The sequence below is a fragment of the Otolemur garnettii genome, unplaced genomic scaffold (assembly GCF_000181295.1).
Source record: "Otolemur garnettii isolate 467f Iridium unplaced genomic scaffold, OtoGar3 scaffold00095, whole genome shotgun sequence".
Taxonomy (NCBI): Eukaryota; Metazoa; Chordata; class Mammalia; order Primates; family Galagidae; genus Otolemur; species Otolemur garnettii.
The window spans coordinates 3281078-3306739 of NW_003852490.1; the positions used below are offsets into that span (position 1 = coordinate 3281078).

A 25662-nucleotide genomic window follows, 5' to 3' on the forward strand; every position below is an offset into this window, starting at 1 on the left:
CAATGACGGCTGCAACCAAAAAATAGCCAGGCATTGTGGCGGGCGCTTGGGAGGCAGAGGCAGGAGACTCGCTTGAGCCCAGGAGTTGGAAGATGCTGTGAGCTGTGATGCCACAGCACTCTACCCAGGGGGACAGCTTGAGGCTCTGTCTCAAAAAAAAAGTGGAAGAACAGAAATCCTTTAACACATATGTTAATTCATTAGTATCAGAATTATGTAAATTAGATAATCATGTAAACCTGGCTAAAGCAATAATAGCCAGGACCATCAGGTATTAGGGAAGTGATCCTAAAGATCTGTACCAAGATGCCACCTGCTCCTTCCAGAGCAGCTTTTATAGACTTTTCATATTTTGGCACCTGTCCCTTGGAGTTTGGAGACACGGACATGTTACCTGATTCCTGCCCTGGTAAGTTTTAAGCGAGAGTTTGTGAGTAGAGCTCCCTCTGCTGATGGCAGAGTGAAGAAACACGTGCTTTAGGAAAATGGTTTGTGCTTTAACATCTAGGTGGGACAAAAATGAGTTTCCTGCAGGACTGATGTGGACCTGGGGGAAGGGAGCCAATTTGAGGGACGTTTTGCCTAAGAGTACCTCTATGAGGAATAAAATAACACCAAGAAGGGTGGATTTCTGGAAACCTATGCTCAAGGAAGGTCCTCATATTTTATTACTTCCTAACATCTGAAGTACCTGTAATGCTGGAGAGAAAAAAATACTCCAAGGAAACAAAAAAATGTTATGTAAATGCACTTATAAGTAAAAGGAATAATACTACTTAAAAATACATTCACAAATATATATATTTGTGTTTTTATTTATAATTTATAAAATAACATTTATATAAATATACAAAAGGTCCAAAACACAACTTAATTAAGACTAAGTTTTTTTTTTTTTTGGCCCAAGGATAACTACTTATATTTATCCAACTAATTTAGTCCCTTTTGTTTGTTTTATATATTATAAATGGTTGTTCCCCAACCTGTAGAATTTGTATATCATGACTCATTAAGGTATAATAAATGGCTGATATGCTTTTATTCTTTTAAGCAGTCTTTCTATTTTTTGTTTAGAAACATGGAATCATTTTAATATTTTTTTCAAACAAAATGTTATATTAAATGGGATTTAGTTATAATTTGTCATCTTCAAAGACTTGAAAGATTAATTTATAAAATTTTTATCTGGGCATGGTGGCTTATACCTATAATCTTAGCGTTTTGGGGGGCTGAGGTGGGAGGAGCTTGGAGGCCACGATTTTGAGACCAGCCTGAACAACATAGCAAGACTCTATCTCTACAAAAACTATGAAAAATCAGCCATGCAAGATGGAGAGCGTCTATAGTCCTAGCTACTTTGGGAAGATTGCTTGAGCCCAGGAGTTGAGGTTGCAGTGAGCTATTATGATGCCACTGCAATCTAGCCAAGGCAACAGAGAGAGACCCTATTAAAACAAAATTGTAAACGTTTGGCGGCTAGGGTGCCAGCCACATACACTGGAGCTGGCAGGTTCGAATCCAGCCCAGGCCTGCCAAACAACAATGACACCTACAACCAAAAAACAGCTGGGTGTCGTGGCCAGCTAGTTGGGAGGCTGAGGCAAGAGAATCGCTTAAGCCCAAGAGTTTGAGGTTGCTGTGAGCTGTGATGCCACAGTACTCTACTGAGGGTAACATAGTGGGACTCTGTCTCAAAAACAAAACAAACAAAAAACTGTAAAATATTCAGTGAAATATGTTAACAAACAAGGATAGTTTCTGCACTACCAATTGTATATACTTGTGTCAATAATACTTAAAAAAATTCTTTTTAATTAATAAAGAGGTGTGTTAGAATTTGAAAGACTTTAAATCCCGTATACCTACCACAGATGACAATGTCCATTCAGAGGTGCTCTAGCAATTGCTCTTTCACTTAAAGTTTTGCCTGAAAGATAAAAGAATTTATACTTAGTACCTTCAGGTGACTTGGTAGGAGGCAAATTCTTGAATTAACTTGGTGGTCCCCAAGGTATGGTCCTAAGATCAGACACAACAGCGCCACCTGGAAACTTGTAGAAAAGCAACTTTTCAGCCACCTTCTCAGTCACAAATTCTGCTGGTGGGGCCCAGCAATCTGTGTTGCAATAGCCTCTAACGATTCTGATGAGTGCTCAATTTTGACACCCACTGGATTAACTGATTTAACCAAAGGCAAGAAAAGTCACTTAGTCATTACCTAAAAATAAAATAGAAATTGTTCTTTGGTAATCCATTCAAACAATTTTACTGTGCACCTACCAAGTGCCACACTTTGCCAAAATCTGGGAATAAAACATCAAATAAGACAGTCGTTGACCTCCGTGGCTCACGGTGCAGTTGGCTTCAGGTATATGCATATAGACAAACTACGTGCGAAACATAAAAGCAAGGCAAAAATAGAACACAGCAGAGTGCGCGACTCTGTCTAAAAGGAAGAAGGGAATGCTTCTCTGAGAAGTTCTGGCCTCCTCGTTCACAATAATGAACAGTCTCAGTGACATAAATAATTCTTCTAAATAATTATACTTTTGATTTGTAACTATATAATAATATGTTTAATGGCTTGAGAAATCAAAATGCTTGCAAGAGCCAGGCACCATGGCTCACATCTGTCATCCTAGCACTTTAGGAGGCTAAGGAGGGTGGATAGCTTGAGCTCAGGAGTTTGAGACCAGCCTGAGCAAGAGCAAGATCCCATTGCTACTAAAATTAGAAAAACTAGCCTGGTGTTGTGGAACCTATAGTCCCAGCTGCTTGGGAAGCTGAGGCAAGAAGATAGATGGAGTGCAAGAGTTTGAGATTGCTATGAGTTATGATAACCGTGGCCCTCTACCCAGTGTGACAGAGTAAGACTCTGTCTCAAAAAAATAAAAACAAGAAGGGTGGCGCCTGTGGCTCAAAGGAGTAGGGTGCCGGCCCCATATACTGGAGGTGGTGGGTTCAAACCCTGCCCCAGCCAAAAACTGCCAAAAAAAAAATAATAATAATAAAATAAAAATAAATGAAAATAAAAAATAACAACAACAACAACAAAAACCCAAACAAAAACAAAACAAAATATTTGCAAGAAAACTGAGTTGCATTCTGAGACTCTTTCTCAAAAGGGGCCACCTTCTTTTCCCCCTGCTTCATTATTATTATTGCCTATCCAAAATGCCTTTCTAAATAAGGAGTTGAGATAATCTTTATAAATAAGGGTGTTTTATTCCAAAATCATTCTCCCGATTGTTAATTTGTTGACACTGTGTAGCTCTATCCATTAAGGGAGCAATCCTGTGAAGAAAGCTACATACCTCCGAAAGAATTTAAAAAGCAAAGTATTTTAATAATAACTGATATTATTTAATATATGTGAATCAATATAGTAATTTTGAAAAGAATGATTAAAAACATACCCTTTAATGTAAAAACCATTACAAACTAAATCAACACTTCAGCTACACTGTCAAATGAATGAAACTTTCAGGCCTTAAAACAGGTGATTCTCCCACTGTGGGAATATAAAAGGAAGCTGAGTAGAATACAAACTGGTTTCATAGTCTCATTTACGCAGCTGAAGACCAAAAGGAAACATATCTACCTTAGAGAGTTGTAATGTGATCTTCTTGAGGAATCCATAGCAATCAATTATGAAAATTATAATGATAGTCCTTTACATATGAGATTCATATTTTATTTGGAATATAAGTTATGATCAAGCATAGTGCTTCAAAAAATGTCATCGTGTTACGGTACACTCACTTTGAGCCCTGTGAAAGAATTCTACTGCCTCCGGTGATCAAATCTTTCCTTAGTGTAACAATTTCAAACATACTATTAGGAGGAAAAACCTCTCCACTTCTTCCTTCTTCAGCTGAATTCCAACATTCTTCAATGGCCAGTCTGAATCTTTGCCTTGGTCTCAGCTCCCCTGTACTTGGTCATTACCTTTCTGGAGTGCTTACTCCTTATACACTGAATTATAACAGCTGTCTCTGTATCCATCTTTTCCACAGAATAAGTCCCTTAGTGTAACACCATCCTAATTTTATTGATGACCCTGCCTGCCCTCCCTCCACCGCTGTGTTCCTGGACACAGCAATTTTGAATAAATAGTTCTTGAATGGACAAATAAGAGGCCTTCTTCTTAATTTATTCAGTATCTCAGTGAATACATCTGAGGCTTTATTCCTTTTTCTTTGGCACTACACACTTTTCACTTTTGGGGGGATATACATATCCTATTTTAATTCTTTGTTCCATTCTTGTCCTCACATTTTCTCCACCCTTTTCTTTCTTTGCCAATTTACCATCACATACATTAACTCAGTTAAACTCCCATTTCATTTAAAAATAAGTCATTTCACCTATGGGAAACTGTTACTTACATAAGAAAGACTTTCCTTCCTTAACCTCTACCCTCCGCCATCAGATCCTCCTACACTCTCTCATCACCCTGCACTCTTCTTTAACAATCACTTATTTCAATTTGTTTCTTTATATGTACAATTATTTGAACAATACAGCCTCCCCCACAATGCCATTAAGCATTCTGATAACACGTCTATTTTGCTATCCTGTTCCTACCTGCTACCAGGGTTGGCTTATAAAAGAAATGTGTTTAATATCGATGAATGTTGGAACAGTTTAGAGAGATACACTTTGATTTTCTCAGTAGATCTGAAAATATATCCCTTTGTTCTCTTTCTTTATATTTTTATTTACCTTGAAGTTAACATATCTCTTCTCTAGAATTCTACTTTGGTCTGCAAACTGGATTGCTGCAGAAAAACTGCCTCACAAACCTATGATGAATATGTAAAGAACTAGGAGAAAATTAAAGTGCAGAGCTCACTGGGCAAAGAAATTTCCAAGTGGAAGGTATTATGATTATAAGGAGGTGGGTAATGCTTCCTCTTTATAAGTAAAAATGACAAGAGAATTAGACCGGAATGAGATCTGTCTTACTGTTTCTTCCTCATGCTCTCTTAGAGAATCAAACCCTAGAAAAGAGAAAACTTTGGAATAAACAAAGAAGTAAAAGGTTTTTGAGGTCAGTTCAGGGAGGCGGCAGGGGTTTTTACAAGAAAGCATTTTGAAATCCAGTGGGAGAGACAAGGTGCGATATAAAAACAAAAAATATCACCACTTTGACATTCTGGCCATTTTACTGTTGTTATGAAAAATTTCAAAAATAAACAAAAAAGTATAGGTGACAGTACAATGACCCACCATATACACATCAGTCATTCAACTTAACAACGATCCATTCAACGTTGTTGATTTCATCAAGATACATTTTGAAAAACATGAAAGTCAGAGAGCTTATTCCTTTGTGGTGCATGGAGTTGTCCATTGCAGGAAGCTGGCTGTGTTATTTTAATTATCATAGACTAGGGCTAAAGATAATTTTCTTTCCCTATTATTGCTTCTCAAACACTACCTCTTAATATCTTTCTATGATTTTATAAACTTAAAAAAATGAAACGAGTTTTTTGAGGGGCCTATCCTAATATACTCAAGTATTTTTAAAGAACATATTCTTTAGTCTTAAAAACACCTTCCTTTTCTGAGATTGTGACTTTTTTTCTTTTTTTATTGTATCAGGATATATTAAAAGACATAAAGCATTTGGGTTTAGCTAAGATAAGTTTGCATCAATTAAAATTCACCAGCGGTTTATCCTAGATCCCAGTTGCCACGTGAGAATCATCAATGTTTACAAAATAGTTACCCAGGTTAGCATAATGTTTCTTTTCTTGGGTATCTGTAGATAGCTCATACATGTCTCCATAACCTCGAGCAAGCCGCCACATAAACTCTGTTTCATTTCTAAACTGAAAGGAAAAGAGAACACGGCACATTAGATTAACTCAATAATGTCTCTAGACTAGAATTATTTTCTACTGCAACTTTTAAAAACTTAGGCCGGTAAATTGGTATTTATAGATGATTGAATCTATGCGTATACATATTTAATATGAAACACTTTACCTATTTATTTTTTGTCAGATTAATAGGAGGATACAAATAATTAGGTTACCATGTTTGCATTTGTTAGGTAAAGTCTCTGCTGTAGTTGTGTCCTGCACCCAAGAGGTGTGCCGTATACCCATACATTGTGCCCACTAGGTGGGCACCTCCTCCCTCCTCCCTCCCCTCTCCCTTCTCCCTCTCCCTCCTCTCCCGAACTTGAATTGGGATTTTCTCTTGTGCACCTATTAGTCCCTTTACTGGCTTCATATTAGTTGTCAGTAGTAGGAAACATTTTAAATCTAAATACTAATAGCTACAAAATATGACTTTATATAGTTAGTATTACATTTGGATCTTAAAGCCTATTCATATTGTCTAAACATAGTCACCTATGCAGAACTGAGAATGGATAGGTATCAGAATATAAACATTTCCCCTGGGCTGTGGTATCTTCTTTTTCTTTCTTAGTTACCTACTGGCCGTATAACTGTTCAGTGAGCATTTTAGATAATATCTGTAAAGTGAATAGCATACACTCAAAAGAGCAGTCTCATTTTTTACCTGAATTAGCTAAACTGTAAATCCTGGAGGTTTTATAAGTTTTAGACAATGTTTCAATGGGTTTAGAGTTGTGAAATCCTCAAAAACGGCATACTTTTTTTTTTAGTAGTGGTGAGAGAGATGGCTTTTCTAATTCAGGCCCAATATGATCAAATAATTCCTGACAGAAGCAGCTTTAAATACTGATAGCTATTATAATTAGACAGGAAACTTAAGATGTAGTCTTCCCTTTCCCCAGAGAAATAGTATTACATGCTTTGGCATGCTGTCTTACTCTTTCATTGGTTATAAAATACTGATTGAATATATAAACTAGTAAAAATCAAACAAAAGTAAATCAGTATAATTATAGCTCTGGTTCCCATTTTTATGGTATTTGAGTCTAATAAACTCTCATATTTGCTTCTAAAAATTTTAGTCATTTTATAAAAAAATTTGCCATCAATTATTTAGCTTGTATGAATGACATAATTATTATGGCGTAATTGAATAGGATGATAGATTAAATCAAAAATCAAAACAACACAAAGTGTTATTGTCACTTATCTCTTACCTTTTCTTTGTGGTCGCAAAGTATTTCAAAGCTCTCCAACTTGCCAGAGTCATCTGTACGTAAGTGATCTACTTTCTGAAGAAGAGCATCTAACTTTAGTTCTTCTACATGTGTGTTAAACGCTTTAGGGGTTGGAAAATTCTGTTCTTCTGTGTCGGTATTAGCTGTAATATACCTAAAATTGCAGAAATAATTGTCAAGTCCTTTGAACATTACGTATAATAGCCAGAATGCTCCCTAAAATGTAAGTTAGAACATGCTCCTCTTACTTTGAAATTCTGCAATGCCCCCCCTCACTCAGAAAAAGCTCAAGTTATAACATTAGTCTACATGACACTATTTAAATTAAACTTTAACTTTAACTTGGTGCTTTAAAATTAATACTATCCCCATCCCCATTTCATTTTTGGTGGCATACAATACAAACAATTTATTTTTATTTATCGAACGCTGCTTATTCTAAAAAAGGTTCTAAAAACATAACATGTTATATGTACATAAAGACACATAACACATGAGAGAACAAATTAGGAGTGAAAAAAGATAAAAAACAAGACCTAATGTGAATGAAGTCAATTTAAATACACACATATTGGTCAGTACCTGTGGCTCAGTGGCTCAGCGCTGGCCACATATACCAAGGGTGGTGGGTTCAAACCTGGCCCTGGCTAAACTGCAACAACAACAACAAAAAAATAGTGGGTGTTGTGGTAGGCGCCTGTAGTCCCAGCTACTCAGGAGGCTGAGGCAAGAGAATTGCCTAAGCCCAGGAGTTGGAGGTTGCTGTGAACTGTGTGATGCCAGGGCACTCTACTGAGGGTGATAAAGTGAGACAATGTCTGTATAAAAAAAAAAAAACAAAAACACAACAACAACAACAAAAAACACATATTTTAGATAGCTACGCCTTTGCTCCAAGGGACACAAATGTGGCACTTCATTTTCTAGCAGCCAATGCCATTGGTCACATAACTTGTAGTTCCCATTAGATACAAACAAAGCAACTTGTTGGGAGCAATTTAACTATTTCCAAATACTAAGACTGGTAACAAATTTCTTTAAAAGGCCTCCTAAAAAATATACTATACGAATTGATGTATAACTTCTTCAACAGCATTCTTTTTTTTTTTTATTGTGACAGTTTCACTTTGTCACCCTCAGTAGAGTACTGTCGTGTCATAGCTCACAGCAACCTCCAACTCTTGGGTTCAAGCAATTCTCTTGCCTCAGCCTCCCTAGTAACAGGGACTGCAGGTGCCCACTATAATGCCCGGCTTTTTTTTTTTTAGCAGGCCTGGGCCAGTTTCAAACCTACCAGCCCCAGAGCATGTGGCTGGCGCCCTAACCACTGAGCATGGGTACCCAGTCTAACAGCATTCTTTATTAAAGGAAACTCCAGTCTTTCGGTGGTTCAGACCAAAAAAACTTGGAATCACCCTTGGTTCTTTTTTCTCTTTTTTTGTCTCCGAAGCAACATCCAGTTTGTTAGCAAATCCTGTTAGTTCTATCTTCAAAATACAATCAGAATCTAGCTCCCTGTTTCTCCCCACTATCAGCCCGGACTATTAAAATCCAAGCTGGCATTTTTTTACCCCACTAGAAATTGACATGTGATTGTAAAATTCATATGGAAATGCAAGAGACCAAGAATAGCCAAAAAAAACTGTAAAAGAACAAAATTGGAGGACTCATACTTTTGGTTTCAAAATTTCCTACAAAGCTTCAGTAATCAAGAGAGCACAGTGTTGGTATAAAGATAGACATATGAAAGACATTAAAGATGTATTAAGAATTAAGGGTCCCAGAAACAAATTCTTACATATATGATCAATTTATTTTGAGAAGAGTGGCAAGACAATTCAGTGCAAGAAATAATATTCTTTAACAAATAGCGCTGGGACAATGGTACAAAGGAATGAAGTCAAACTCTTCTACACAGAAATTAATTCAAAACATATCAAAAACTTAAATGTAAGTGCTAAAACTATAAAATTCTTAGAAAAAACTGAGGAGTAAATATTTATAACTTGGATTAGGCAATGGTTTCTTAGTTGTAATGTCACAAGCACACCTGACAAAAGAAAAAATGGTGTTTTATCAAAAGAAAAACTTTGGTGCTTCAAAGACACCATTGAGAAAGGGAAAAGACAATCCACAGAATGGGAGAAAATACTTATAAATATCTGATAAGGGTCTTGTATAAAGAAAATATAAATAATATATAAATAACTCTTATAATTCAACAATAAAAAGACAAATAATCTAATTTAAAAATGGATAACTCAGCAAACAAAAACCACCAAGTTGTACAATTTAAAAGAATAAACTTTATGGTCAATAAACAATAACTCAATGAAGTTGTTATTCTTTGTAAAAACATAAACTTAAATGTTTATGTTAAACTTAAATAAACTAAATTGAAATTATATGTCCTTATCCTTTTCCCTTCCTCTTTCTCTTACTCTATCTTTCCCATGCATACACACAGAATAGTTTTATAGTGAATTCTACCAAATCTCCCCCATTTAGACTTTTTAAAATTTTTCTAATAAATTATTTAAATAGGGAACAACCTTCAGTTCATTTTATAAAGCTAGTATACTAATATCAAAACCAAAAATGAATATTGTAAGAAATAAAAATTGTAGGCCAATCTCAAACATAATTGTAGATTCTAAAATTCTCAATAACAAATCAACCAAGGAATTACAACAAATATGAAAGGCTGTATCATAACCAAATTGGGTTTATACCCAAGAATTAAAACCACGATTTAATGTTAGGAAACTTCTTTAGAACAACAGATAAAACAAAAAGAACTATGTAATCAGTTTGGAAGTTGCCAAAAACATTTTTCCTCAGTAAAACCCAATACCACTTCAGAACAACAACAACAACAAAAAAATGCCAAACTCTTAAACAAGAAATAGAGAAGACTTTCGAACCTGATAAATGTTATATACTAAAAACTATAATACATTTCACTCTCAGTGATGAGTGTGAAGCATTTTCTTTAAAATCAGGAATAGAGAAAGAAATTCAATATTGCTGCTTCTATTTAACATTGTACTAAAGGTCCTATTGGCACAGTATTAAAAGAGCAATAAATATAAATTAGAAATATCAGAAAGAAGCAGAAAGCCATTATTTGAAGATTGTTCAACAGAATAGAGAAATTTAAAGAACTAATTAAAATTTATGATAAATTCTACAAAATCATTTGTGTTCTTATGCTCTATAAAACAAACTAGGAAATACAATTTTATAAAATATAGCATTTATAATAGTAGGAAAAATATAAAGTACCAATGGAAAAAATTTCAAAGAAGTTTTTAAATGACTTTTCTGGAGAATATTGCAAAATATCATCTGAGAATATTAAAGGTTACCATGAAAAAAGATATTCATGGATAAGAAACTCAGTTTTAAAACAATTTCATCTGATCCCAAACTAATCTATATTTATAATGCAATTTTAAGCAAATTCCAATAGGATTTTCCTACGAAACCCAACCTTAAATTAATATGGAAGGGCAAGTGTAAGAAGAGCCAACACATTTTGAAGAACAGCTATCAGGACTAATGCATAAAGGATAAAGCTACAGAAATTAAGTCAATATGGTATTGGCATAGAAACAGGCCAACTGGCCAAAAAAACACAAGTTAACATGTAGGGTAGTCCTTTTCCCACATTAAAGAAACCCAAGAGTGGGAAAATTGCTTTCCTACTTTGGACAGGGATTTTCCATTTATAACTGGGTATTTCTCAGAACTCAGAAAGTTCTGAAATCCAATTTAAGCAGAAGAACATATACAAATATTAATATTACTGAGGAAATTTAGCAACATGTATACCTACCAACTTTTTGTTAGAAATTAGATTTGTACTCCTTCTCCCCTTCCCCCACAAAAGGGCATTTCTTAGATTTTCTAATGAGAAACCTGGAATTTTCCAACAGCCTTTTTCCTCGTGTACTTTTCTAATCCTATTTTCTGCTCCCAACATTAATAAAAACAACGCCATTTTTCCAATTTTTTCAATTCTGCATGATCAACTATTTGTTTCAATGGCAACAATAGCATCTCTGAAAGCATACTCAGAGAGAAAAGTATATTATTTACTATGAAAATAAAGCAGAGCAATTACAGAGGTATATCAATGGTGATTTGTGTTGGAATAGGCCCTCATTTCTCATGGAAAAGCCAACAGAATGGCAAATTACTTACAAAACTATCCTTGTGGGACATCCAGAAGCTAGTTAAAGATCTGCAACAATTAAGTAAATGTCCAATCATGAAAAAGCCACACTCAAAATGGTACAAAATTTCATTGTGTTTTTGCTCATCCGTGCTTCACCTCTTCTCTGGCATAGCTTGGATAGAAGAAAAATACCTGATTCATATTTCTACCCTCAGGACAAAAGGAAAAGATTGGAACTTTTTTGCAATGCTCTGGCCTGAAAGAGAATACTCTCTGTCTTGCTTGATTCAGAGCTCAGATGGAAATGAAGGCATAGTTTGGATGTTAGATTGGAGGGTGCTGAAAGCTGTAATGGGTACTATGGTACAAAAGAATTACAGGGACTATATACCTATAGATACCTAGCTGTAAGAGACTATGGAAAAAGGAATATAGAATACCTATGGCCCCAAGAAGCAGCAGCTGTTAAATTCCTTAGGGAAATTAAGATCTTTACAAGCAGCCATGTATATTGGGGAGGGGACTTGGGAAAAAAGCATGCACATATACACAAATATCCAGAAAAAAATGCATTCTTTCATGCTGGGCTGATTACTAAGGGTCTTCTTCCACACGAAGGCAATCGACAAAGACTAAGAAAAGTAGCTGTTGTTTTAAGTTTGTGATTTTCAACAAAAGTCAAAGGCATACAAAGAAACAAGGAAAGATGGTCCATTCAATAAGAAAAACAAAACAAAAAATCCCAAAATGAATCTCCAGAAATTGACCCTAAAGAAACGAAGGTTTAGGATTAACTTGTCAATGATTTTCAAACAGTAGTTTTAAATATGCTGATAAAGTTAAAGGAAAACACAAAGAAAAACTAAAACTCATGGAAACAATATATGAACGCAGTAAGAATATCAACAAAGACATTATAAAAAGAATCAAACATAAATTGTGGGGCTGCAAAATATAATAAACTGAACTGAAAAATTCTCTGAAGGGAAACAACAAAAGACCTGAACAGGCAGAGAAAAAGAATAGACAAACCTAGAGATAGGTCATATGAAAATATCAAGTCTGAGGAATGAAAGGAACAAAGGATGAAGAAAAGTGAACAGGAACTATGGGACTTATGGGACACTATGAAGCACATGCATACACATATATTAGGGTTACTGAAGAAGAAGAGAGAGAGAAAGTGGCATGAGAATATTTGAAGAAATAATGACCAAAACCCCACTTTGAGATAAAAAACTACAAATGCAAGAAACTTAACAAACTCTAAGCAGGATAAACCCAAAGAGATCCATACCCAGAGATCCATATCATACTCGAACTGTTGAAAGGTAAAGACAAAGACAATCTCAAAAGTAGCAAAAGTAACCCACCACCTTTAGGAAATCCTCAATAAGACTGAGATTTCTCAGCCCAAATCTTACAGGCCAGAAGGCTGTGGGAGAACATATGTATTTGAACTGATGAAAGAAAAACTGTCAATTGAGAATCTATAATCATCACAATTATCCTTCAAACATGAGAAAAAATTTAAATATTTCTGAATAAACAAAAGCTGAAAGAGGTTATTTTCACTAGCTCTGACCTATAAGAATTGCTAACCAAGTCCTTCCAGTCGAAACAAAAGGATTTTGACAATTGAAGGCACACGAAAATATAAAAATGCTCTGATAAAAGTAAATAAATGGAAAAGTACATTTTATGTAATTTTGGTATATAACTCCACTTTTTAGTCTTTTATAGGACATAAAAGAGAAAGCATAAATCTAATTACGAGTCTATATTAATGATTACAATATATGAAGGTATAATTTGTGACATCAACAACATAAATGGGGGGTGCAGCTGTAAGGGAGTAGACTTTTTACTCAGGCATAGTGGCTCATGCACCCCTTTATGATTAAAATGCCCAAAAAAACAGAAAAAAAGGGAAACTGCTTCAACATAATAAAGTCCATATATGAGAAGCCCACAGCTAATATATACACAATGGTGAAAGACTGAAAGCTTCCTCTAAAATTGAGAACAAGACAAGAGTGTCTATGTTCACCACTTCTACTCAATATAGTACTAAAGTCCTAGGCAGAGTAAAAGCAAGGTGAAGAAATAAAACTCATCCAAATTGGAAAAAGAGAAGCAAATGATTTTTTGTTCATAAAACCCACAATCTTAGTAGGAAGAAATCAATGTAGGAAGGAAACTCTATTTCACAGAGAAAAACTAAAAATTAATATCAAATTCAGCAAAGGTGCATAATCAACATGCAAAAAATAAGTTGTATATCTATGCACTAATAATGAGATATCCTAAAGGAAATTATGAAAGTGATTCTATTTTTAATACAAAAAAGAATAACATACTTTGGAGTAAATTTAACTAGTGAAGTGAAAGACTTATACACTTAAAACTACAAAACACTGATGAAAGAATTTGAAGACACAGATGGAAAGACATCCCATGTTCATGGATTTGAAGGTTTAATAGTGTTAAGATGATACCACCCAAAGTGATTTACAGCTTCAATGCAGTCCTTCTCAAAATCTCAATGGCTTTTTTCTGTAGAAATAGAAAAATCTATCCTGAAATTCATTTGGAATTCTAAGTAAACCCAAATAGCTGAAACAATCTTAAAAAAAAAAAAATGCAAAATTGGAGGTCTCACTTCCTGACTTCAAACTTACTACAAAGCAATAGTAATCAAAACAGTGGCATAAAGATGGATGTATAGACTAAGGGAATAGAATAGAGATCCCAGAAGTAAACTTACACATTTATGGCTACATGATTTTTGACAAGAGTTCCAAGACCATTTGATGGAGAAAGTATAGACTCTTCCAAAAATAATGTTGGGAAAATGGACAACCACATGCAAAAGAATGAAGTTGAACCCTTACTTAACACTGTGCACAAAAATTAACTCAAAAATACATCAAAGACCTAAATGTAAAAGCTAAAGCTATAAAACTCTTAGAAGAAAACCTACAGCAAAGCTTTATGACACTGGATTTGGCAATAATTTCTTAGACCTGGGATCAAAAGTATAGGGAATAAAATAAAAAAACAGATAAATTGAACAATATCAAGATCTAAAATTTCTGCGCATCAAATGGCACAATCACCATGGTAAAAAAGGAATTCATATGCTGGGAGAAAATATTTGTAAATTATATCTCTGATAAGGAGTTAATATCCAGACTATATGAAGAATGCCTACAACTCAACAATAACAACAACAACAAAAATCCCCCAAACAATCTAATTTAAAAATGGGCAAAAGACCTGAATAAACATTTCTCCAAAGAAGATATACAAATATATGCTCAATCTCAAACCACAATGAGATACCACCTTATACCCAATAAGGTGTACTACTATAGATGGTTACTACAACAAAACAAAATAACAAGCTCTGTCAAAATCCTTGTGCACTCTGGGTGGGAATGTAAAATAGTGCAGCCACTAAGAAAAACAACATGGTAGTTCCTCAAAAAATTAAAAATGGAATTACTATATGATCCAGCAATTCCACTTTAGGAGCACACACTCAAAAGAACTAAAAGCAGAGCCTTCGAGAGACATGTTCACGGCAATTATTATTCTGAAGAGTAAAATGTGGAGGCAAATGGTTGATTGATGTCTAAGTGAATAAGGAAAATACGATATATACAACAGACAATGCAATTTTACTTAGCCTTTAAAAGGAAAGGCATTTTGGCATATACTACAACATGGGTGAATCTTAAGGACATTAGACACATATTAAGATAAGTAAAATCAGTAACAAATAGATACTATACAATTCCATTTACATGATGTACTTAGAGTACCTAAAATGATAGATGGAAGTAAAATAATAGCTGACAAGGGCTAGGAGGAGGGAGGGATGGGGAGTTATTTTTTAATGGGTGGAGAATTTCAGTTTTGCAAGGTGAAAAGAGTTGTGGAGATTGATGTTGGCGATGGCTACACAACAATGTGAATGTAATTAATGCCACTTAATTCTATGCTAGAAAAGGGTTACCATTATGATGGTAAATGTTATGTGTATTTCATCACAACTAAAAATACTGAAATCAAAAGAATTTTTTTAAAAGATGCATGCTAAGAGGAAGAGAAAATGACAAAAATAAGAATAACCTCTTAGCCCAATGGTAGAGACTTGGAGGACATTTTACTTTAACAAATAATTTAAAATAATGCAAATTCCTTTCCTTTAATAAATCTAATAGTATTCCAACTTAGGTGTTTTTAATCATCTATGCAAATTTTCTAGTCAGAAGTTACTTTGATAAGTACATTTGTAAGCTTTATTGAATGGGGAAATTTCAAAAAATAGTCACTTCTAAAAATAAAACTTTTAGAGACTAATATACGCACTTTTTACCCCTGATATCAGAGCTCTCTGAATTCCCAGATTGGTGTAGACACAAATGCATATTCAAGTTAACTAAAATATCTGGTTTCTAACCATTTTACATATTTCTACTATAACATTTTTTAACTTATAGTTTGATTCTTGTGTTAATAAGATCATCATATGTCAGTGGTATCAGAAATACAGCTAGCAAGGCTGATATAAATGAAAATGTGTGAATTGAGGAATATAGCTCTATATATTATGCAAGAATACTATCTCTAATGATTACAGTAAGATGAAAGAAGGCACTAAATTCTCAAAGGATGTATTACATTTAGAAGACCTGAACGTCAAAGCTCAATGTTATTTTCAGACCAGAGAAGCATTACAATGGTCACTCAAAAATTTGGAAACTAGCCAAGCAAATTTTAAAAAAAGAAAAAAACCTTGAAACAGATGAAATCATCTCTGACTTCCATATTCCAAAACTGGCGATGAACTACCTTTCAAAAATACCACACTTAAAATTAAATTTATACAGCAACACAGGATTTCAGAAAATGCAGAGAAGCTTATTGAGCAGAAGGGAGTTACACAAGAAGTGAGCCAAGGACTTCTACAGACTATGGAGGTGATCGGTGGGAAAACGTCTGGGTTTGAGCTGCCCTTCTATGAGTGGTAAAAAGTCTGAGGCGACCTGATTAAAGGCAATTCAATAGGTGAAGATATGTCTTCATCCTGAGCAGAGACAACAAAGGATTCACCTTTAAATGAGCCTGAGGTAACCTCCCTTTGAGACGGGCTAAGGCTACCAGCATCTTTAGGAGATGAAGATAATCCAGCATGATGGAGGACAGGGGGGAGCTACCTACTGAGAAGGGTGCTGTGGAGTCAGAGCTGGCGAGGGCTTTGTGCTGTGACTTCGAGAACCAGAACGAATCTGGTAATCTTTCATATCTTTACTTAATTGGCCATTCTGTGGAAGATCAGTGGCAATTCCGTTTTGTTGATGGGTGGAGGAAACCTCAGTTCTGGTAGAAAGGAAGGTTCCTGTACTGTTTTCGGAGAAGTTTCCACCCAAAGGGCTCTGACAGGCTGAAGAAGTAGATCTTGTTGCACTGTCATCATGTTTAGTGCTATACACAGGACAACAGAAGCTCATGTGTCTGTCAGCATCACTACGTCTTGGGTTTTTAGAAAAGAGTTCGACTTCATTAAGGTTAAATGGGTTCAGTTCTGACTGAAGACCAAAACAAATGGAATTCCTGTAACAGGAAACGACGCTCAGTTCACGGGTAGAGAAACGACTTCGGCGCTTAAAGCCACCAAAAAGGGTTGAGGAAGATTTTAGATCAGCGCAGTTGAGGTCTTCTTGAGACTCAAAGTTTGCTCTACTTTGTTGCCGGTAAAGGGAAGGATTGTTCTGAAATCTAACGAATAGAGAATTTTTTCTTCTTTCATCAGAAGATGAACTTGGTGGCAGCAATGACCTTTTACATCCTCTGGGAAAACTGACTTTATGCATTGCAGAGGAGGGAGGTGTTTTATGATCACAATATCTACTCGATCGTGAAATAGAAGAGGCTCCATGATCCTGGGGGTCTGAAGTAACTTGATTTTCAGGACAATATGCTTGGGAGCTCTGGTCCTCTTTACAGCAGCTAGAGCGAAAAAAGGGTCAAATGAGGAAAAAAATCGGGAGCAGGCTGGAGAACTGCCAAGCCTCCTGAAGAATAATAGCCACCTTACCAATATGAAACCAACAGGGGACAAGAAAAACAGTGGACGGCCACACCCAAAAGACTGCATGAGCCTAGAAGATAATCTCTACCTACACCAGAGCTGCCCACTCTACCAAACCTGGGGAGAGAAACTGAAAGAACCGGGAAATAGGGAGAAGGAACGGTTAGGGGAAATATCTGAACAGACACCAGAACTAAAGGATTCCTGAAGGAAAAAACAGAACTTCCGGTTTTAAAAATAAATCAGAGTATCCATGTGACACTATATAACTACCGTATTTGAAGGAGTTCAGTAGGATAAACTTATATATACCCTGTTGACTAATTGCACTTTAAAATATTACCCATTAACCTCTGTGGGGAGAACATTTCAGCTACGTGTCCAGACATTCCGGGTATCAATTACTGTGGGAAACCACAGGAAGCACTAAAGCTTAGCTTCTGAATATTGTCAGTGTCCTTTTTTAGCATGTGAAACACATGACGAAGTGTATTTCTTTTTTTTCCAAAGCTCACCTTAAACATTTCCCCATATTGAATGTAATCCAAAGTAAATCTTGCCCTTCCCTTTTACACCATCATCCTTAAGCCATAAAAATGCCCTGGGTAGGTGGAACAGGTCAGCAGACTGAATGCTTTACGTTGCGTATGGAATTAACATGGCAATAACACAGAATGTGGTGACAGAAGACTCTAGAATCTTATGACATCAGTTCAGCATAAAACTGCCCTGTGGCTCACCTTTCTGAAAAGCTGCAGCTTTGCAGGGCTGGGGAATGTGCATTCTCCCTTCCTGACATTTGATGAGTCGGCCAACCAATCAAGGAGACCACAGCAGGATGAGGCAGTAACATATACGATAGCTGCACACTACCTGGTGCTGTCTCCCTCACCAGCCGCCTTCCACACCCCTGCCCTACTAACTTACTCTTTTTTCATTTGAACCTTTTTTACCTTAGATTTCCTATCCTCTAGAGGATAGGGAAAAGTGACTGTTACAGACTTTGGTCTGAAGATACATTGAGAAAAATAAAAAAAGCTTGATATGTAGCTAATGCCACTGCCCCCCAAATGGAACACGCTTCATCCACCTTGACAGTTAAGGAAGCCATCTGATGGCTTGGGTCATAGGTACAGATTATTGCCTATCTGCCATGTTACTATTTATTATCCCTTAGAATGTCTTATACATATCTAAAGGTGAGGTTAATAGAGTTAGAAAAGAAACACTGTCCTTTCCTTTTCCAAACCAATTCGGAGTCCTGTCTCCCTAATAAGTGTATGTACAAGGCTGGACAATTAAGTTCAATTCATTCCAGAAAAAGTGCCACCTACCTCATTACTGAATGTCGCTACAGTCACCAGATGGCCAAGGGAGCTACCCCAAAGGAAATGCTGCATTTATGACTTGATCTCAAAACTCTCAATCATTGCTACTGAATAGACTCTTCCCCTTACTAGTGAGTTTTCCTAATCTTTCCTAGACTCCATTGCCTTATGACTAAAACCGCAGAGTTAACATGTGTATTAAATAAGACAGTAAATCTAAAACACTTAGGACAGGCTCTGGAAAAAAATTATTGATGTAGTTGACTTTCATTTTTTTCTATATCTGTATAGTCGCAGAACTGGGATCTTTTCCTTTCCTTTATAGGACCTGTGGAACTACTTTAATTCTTGTATACATTTTATCTATTGGTCCTGGGCATTGGAGAGGATGTGTAGAAATCCTCGATGCCCAGATGTCAAGGACACTCAGATTCCTTTGTTGATGTGCTAATAATGAATGAATGCTGTACACTAAGTTGTGAAAAAGCACAAAAAGATCACTAGATGAGACTTCTGAAGACAAATGTCTCCAAATTGGAGGTAAAAGTCATAGAATGTAAGTCCTATGAATGCAGGAACGTTGTCACCACTATACCATCTATACGAGTATAGCAGAGTGGGTGCTCAATGAATGTTTGTTTTAGAAATTAGTGAATCAACAAAATTACTCTGCCTTTCATAATAATCTACTAGTTATTATATTTACAGATGTTGTGGTAACAGGGATACTGACCGAGAAGATAATGCAATATAGAGAGGAGCTCAACCTTTTCTGAGCTAGGACTCTTTATTGGGGAGTGCTAGGGGCTTCATATTGTGTTTTCACGTTACCAGTTACTATCTTAAGGCTAATAAAGTTTCTCTAAGTCTGTAAGTGATAGTATTCTCTTTCTTTTAAGTGTTGTCCCCATAGTGGTCTGCTAAAAAGGCCAGATCATACCTTATTTCATGGGTTTTGTTTCTGATTTATTTACATGTCTTTTTCTTGTATTTTCATTCTTGCTGTCTGTACTGGCTTCTTTCTGGTAGCCTATAAATATGTTCAAGTAGCCCACAGGTGAAAACAAAGTCAAAAACAAAAAGTAAAACATGAAATATATGCTCTTTGACCCTGATACCCCTTCATGATTATATATTCTCCTTCCATTCAAAGTCAAGTTTCTTGAAATAAGGATCTACTCTTTCTGTGTCCACATCGTTACTTCTCTTTCATTTGTCCAAGCTTAGATCAGGTTTTTGTACTTACCAGTATCCAGAAACTGATCCTGCAAAGCTTATTAATAGAGATGACCTCCTAAGTTCCAGATACAGGAAACAAAGTTTAGTCTCTATGTTACTTGCACTAGAACACTGTAACTTAAAGACTATGATTAAACATAGTTTCTAGTTCAGGGGTTGGCGATCTGTACCCTGGGGGCCTAATCCATGTGCCACCTGTTTTTGTAAATAAAGTTTTATTCAAACACAGCCATCCATATGGTCTATAGTTGCTTTCACACAGCAATGGCGGAGTTGAATAGTTAGGATGTAGACTATACGATCCTCAAAGCCCAAAATTCTTATAGAAAAAGTTTGCCAACTCCTGTTCTAGTACATTTGATACATACATTTATTTCCAACTCAAATTTGGAATTTCTAGTACATTTGATACATTTAATTATTTCCAACTCAAATTTCTTTTAGAATTTACTGTAAAGTACTTTCCTATATCATCTAAGACTTAAAAAAAAACACAAGACATGCATTATTAATCACATTTAAAGATAAATAAATCTAGGTTTGGGAAAGTGAACCTAATTATACAGCTAGTTAAAGGTTAAGCCAGGCTTTAGGCTTGGGTTAGAATGATGGTAAAAACTGTGGCTTTCACCCCTGTTCTGGAAACCCTGTCTTTTCTTGGTTTCTATGACACCACTGTCTTTTGTTTCCTTTCCCACTTCTTCTTTTGCAGGCTCACATACCTCTGCTCCCCCATCAGCACTGGTTTGAGAAGGCTTTGGACTCCACCTTCTTCTCTTTCCATTCTCATACACTTTCTGCTTGAGCAATGGCATGTTCCCACAGCACCCAGCTTCATGTACACACCAGTGTGCATATGAACAGCCTTCTCTGAGGCATGTTTCTCTGAGAGCTTCCTTTCATAGGTGGCACATAGGTGGCTGCTCATGCTGGCAGTGGCTTCCACCTCTTAGCAAGTCATGCCCAGGAAGGTCTAGCATGGGACTCCAGTTAAAACTGAGACTGAGAGGATCTTTAACATCCTGTTAACATTTTAAAAAAATTTCTTGTGAAATTTTGTTTTGTTTCCTGCTGGATCTCCAGAGGCCCAAATGGTGCTTGGTCAGGAGCACACACTGACATTGAATCAGTAAGAGAGACTTCAACTGTTTAGTGTTTTTTTGTTCTTATTGTTAAAGAAATTCATGTAAGTCCTAAATGGTGATTTAATGATGAAAAGACACACAATCTTGCTAGTGAAATGCAAATTGAAAAATGATTAGTTACCATTCCATCTCCATCAGGTTGGCCAAAATTAAAAAGTCTGTCAATATAAGAATTCCTATGGGAAGATAAGAATTCTCACAGACTGCCTGTAGGATTGTGAATTGACACACTCTGAAGAATGATTTAGTGATATATAGTAACAATGTATTTCGTTTATAACTCAGCAATATATACTTTTAAGAAATACTTCCAAGGCCAGGTGTGGTGGCTCATGCCTTTAATCCTAGCACTCTGGGAGGTGAAGGTGGAAGGTGAAGCTTGAGCTGAGGAGTTCAAGACTAGCTTGAGCAACAGTGGGTCCTCTTTCTACCAAAAAGAGAAATCATTAGCTAGGTGTTGTGGTGAGTGCCTGAAGTCCCAGCTACTGAGGAGGCTGAAGCAGGAGGATCTAGCCTGGCTAACACAGTGAGATAGCACGCTAGCCTGTCTAATAGAGTGAGCCTGTGAAAGAAAAGAAAAGAGAGAATGAGAGAATGAGAGAGAAAGAGAGAGAGAGAGAGAGAAAGAAAGAAAGAGAGAAAGAGAGAAACAAAGAAAGAGAGAAAGAGAAAAAGAGAGAGAGAAAGAGAGAGAGAAAGAAAGAAAGGCACACCTTTCACGTGTGCCTAAGGAATTATGAAGAATGGTATTCCATAAAGCACTGTTTATAAGAACAAAAAAAATGATGGTGACCTAAACATCCATTAATAGGGCAATAAATTAAAGTATATTTATTCAGTGGAATGTAGCACAGAAATTAAAAACAGTGAAATAAGTTTTTATATATCAATGAGAAAAAACTGAAAAAAAAAATTTAATCCAAAGCAAGTTACGAAATATGATTTACCATATTGTTGCAGGAAGACGAGGCCCAACGGAGAGAAAGAGCACCCAAACATCATAGTTATAAGAGGAAGGGCTTTATTCATCAGCCAGGAGCTTACGGCATAGAAGATTTCCAAATGGCTGCGCTCTCAAACTAGCTCGGTCTTTTCCTTTTTATTGACAGTCAAAAAGTTCCACCCCACAGGTACCCTTCTCATTGGCCAGTTTGAATCAAGTGGCAGATGCTACTTCAGCCCCTACAGAACTACAGGATTTCACAGAACTTGGAAATTTCCAAGTTCCAGGAGGTTAAGCCTATAAATTCCCAAGAACTGAGTCACCATGGAGAGGGTCCTGCAGGTGCATCCTCGTGGTCTCCCTGAGAAGACCTGTTCTCCCTCCCTCGCCCTTTTCTGGTATCCTCTCTCAATATAATGACATTTATTCTTTAAGAACAAAACATCATTTATGCTTCATTTATGTAAAAATGCAATGTAGGAGAAACATTAAAACTTTCAAAGGAAGAAGGCACACCAATTTCACTTCAATTACACATGTAATGTTTCATTTCTAAAAAAAGATCTGAAGTAGAAAACAATTTATTTTTTGCAAATTTAGACTACTAAAACATTACCGAATACATATTGACCACATATGGAGTATTTGACTCTCTATTTAATTCAGTGCTTATAAAATTAAACTTCAACACTAAAATTGACAGGAATAAATAATGGTAAGAGGTGAAATATGACAGAGAAAAGAAAGATGTAGAGTTTAAGAAAATGAAAGTCTTCAGAAATGAGAGGTTAAATTTACACTGAAAACATCGATATAAACTAGTGACCTTAAGAATATTTAAAAATATATTTTTCTCCAAGTCCCCAAAGGGACCAAAACAGCCTTTGAAATCATCCTGCCTAAAAACAGCACTTGTGCATATACCCAGAGTTTGGTGCCTAAGAATACCAGTCTCAATGAAAAGAACTGATGCTATCAAGGCAGTAACCAATTCCACGCACTGGAGCATGGACAAAACCAAAATTAGTTGAAACATATTATTACTAGGAAGCATAGATGCTTTCCAATATAACATGAGTGCTGAAAAGGATAAAGGAAAAACCTCAACAGATCCTCCGAGGGCCACATGATGAGAATTCAAAAATCAATCATCACACCCAATAGACAAAGTAGCTGAGCTCAAAAAAACACATAAATCCATAAGTTCACGATAATAACGATAATACTTATGTACTAAGAGAAGACATGTCAGAAATCCTAATAATGGTTACAGAAAATGTGTTCCACTGACCTGCCCAAATTTCATGAGTCCTACACTCCAGGTTTTCTCAACAACTAAGGACATATTTAGATTTTTTTCCTTTCTTATGTAAAATCAATTGTATTAGAAAATTGTGACTGATATCTATTTTACTAAAAGAAGTAGAAATCTCCAAGTACTGCTTGCAAAAGAGAAATTTTACATATTGAGTATGTAATTATTGCTTTATGTTTCAATTTTGCTGTCCACGGCACTGTGTGTGAAGGATGCAGCCTCCTTGAAATGTGGTAAAGGGGCTATGACTGTGCATCACCATGGGCAGAGATTTTAGTCCCGTGGGAGACTGTAAAAGCCTAGGCAACCTAAAAGTTACACAAATGTATTTTACAAAGACCTTGTTTTTTAAAAATATTTTATTTAGAGAGTTAATTTCTACATATTCATTAAGAAAGATAAATTTTTCTGTTATCTTATTCCTTTCCTCCACCAAAATCCAAATTAAGTGTAAGTTTATTGGTTTTATTTTTTTCTAAAAGAGGGCGAAATAGAAAAAAGTTAATCTAGTTCAAGTCATTAGGACTATATGTAGTGTATCTACTTTAGTATTTTATTGCTAACCAAGGCACACAGGATCAAGCAAGAGGAGGGAATGCCTCACCTGACATCAGCTGTGAGGTTTTCACATATCTAATTTTTTAAAATTAGCTGTATGTCACTGCCATTCATAAATTTCACAAATCTTCCTTAAACCCACATAAAAAATGTATGAATATGCCATTACTTGAAGTTAATTAAGTCCCATAATTATCTTCTTTTTATTTGTCCTAAACTAATGCTAAACTTTTTAAAGTCTGCTTCTCTCTCTAATATTTGAGAATTTCTTGAATAAGCTTATGTCTATTCTTAACTAAACTATGGTCTCTTTCGGATTGAGAGCCACTCACCTTTTGTCCATACTCCATTACCAGGGCTGCCATTTTTTCTCTCCGTCTAGTGGATCTTCTCTAATCAGTCCCTAATTCTATTGTCTCCTGTCTAAGATGTGATTGCCAAAACTGCACATAGGACTCAGGATGAGGAAACATCATGATTTACATACAGACAGGATTACCAGTTGGTTTGTCTTCAACTGTTCTCAATGATGCTCAACGTTATGGGAGGCTTTTGACACTATCAGACTAATAAGTGTCTATACCCAAAACTACCAGGTCTTTTTTATGACTTACAGTTTTAAAAGATTTAGAATGATTTTAGATTCCTTCTGAACGCTTCCTTTACCTATTTTAAAACAAGTCCACAACTGTCATTGTTCAGGAACACAAAATTTTTAGACCTTCCTATTATCTAGATCAAACATTTATGTCCCTTCCCTATCTGAAATTTTTTCATAGTGTCATTTCTCCAGTTCATATATAAAGATACCAAACAATTCCAGTCTTAGAGCTGATCTCAAAGACTTGATCAACTATTTATATTTTTTAATTTTTGAAAATGCCCTTTGGGTGGTGCCTGTGGATCAGTGGGTAGGGCACCGGCCCCATATATCGAGGGTGGTAGGTTTGAACCCAGCTCTGGCCAAACTGTCACAAAAAAATAGCCAGACGTTGTGGAGGACGCCTGTAGTCCCAGCTACTCGGGAGGCTGAGGCAAGAACATAATCTAAGCCCAGGAGTTGGAGGTTGCTGTGAACTGTGTGACACCACGGCACTCTACCAAGGGCGATAAAGTAAGACTATGTCTCTACATTAAAAAAAAAAAAATGCCCTTTATCTCTACCCTTTGTTTCCACCCTCTAGATCCCTTCTCCCAAATCCATGGTAATTCAGCAGATCACTCATTTATTCAAGAACTCTTTACTATCATCTTCTCTGTGCTAGGCATAAAAACAGGGTGTTGGGAGTACAATGAAAACATTGGGTCCCTGCCCTCAAGAATTTTAGGCAGACCAACCTGAGCAAGAGTGAGACCTCATCTCTACTAAAAATAGAAAAATCAGATGGGCATAGTAGCCCATGCCAGTAGTCCCAGCTACTCAGGAGGTTGAGGCAAGAGGATCACTTGAGCTCAGGAGTGTGAAGAAGTTGCTGTGGACTATAATGCCATGGCACACATGGCATGCTACACAGGGAGACAGAGTGAGACTCTGTTTCAAAAAAAAAGGCTCAGCACCTGTGGCTCAAGTGGCTAAGGCGCCAGCCACATACACCTAAGGTGGCGTGTTCAAATAAAGCTTGGCCCACCAAACAACAATGACCACTGCAACCAAAAAATAGCCAGGCGTTGTGGTGGGTGCCTATGGTCCCAGCTACTTGGGAGACTGAGGCAGGAGACTCGCTTGAGCCCAGGAGTTGGAGG

The 25662-nt window shown here is 36.2% G+C and overlaps 1 protein-coding gene across 7 annotated transcripts in view; it reads right to left on the reverse strand.

The window, feature by feature from the left end:
• The window catches only part of RMDN2 (regulator of microtubule dynamics 2), a 76037-nt gene that overhangs the window by 36746 nt on the left and 13629 nt on the right, over window positions 1-25662 (reverse strand). For all 7 annotated transcript variants that reach the window (XM_012808827.2, XM_023516661.1, XM_023516664.1 and 4 more), the window contains 3 exons: window positions 7091-7265; window positions 5735-5837; window positions 1867-1927 (listed from right to left, as the gene is read on the reverse strand). In XM_012808827.2, coding sequence (XP_012664281.1) covers window positions 1867-1927; window positions 5735-5837; window positions 7091-7265 — 339 coding nt within the window. The remainder of the gene's footprint in view (window positions 1-1866; window positions 1928-5734; window positions 5838-7090; window positions 7266-25662) is intronic.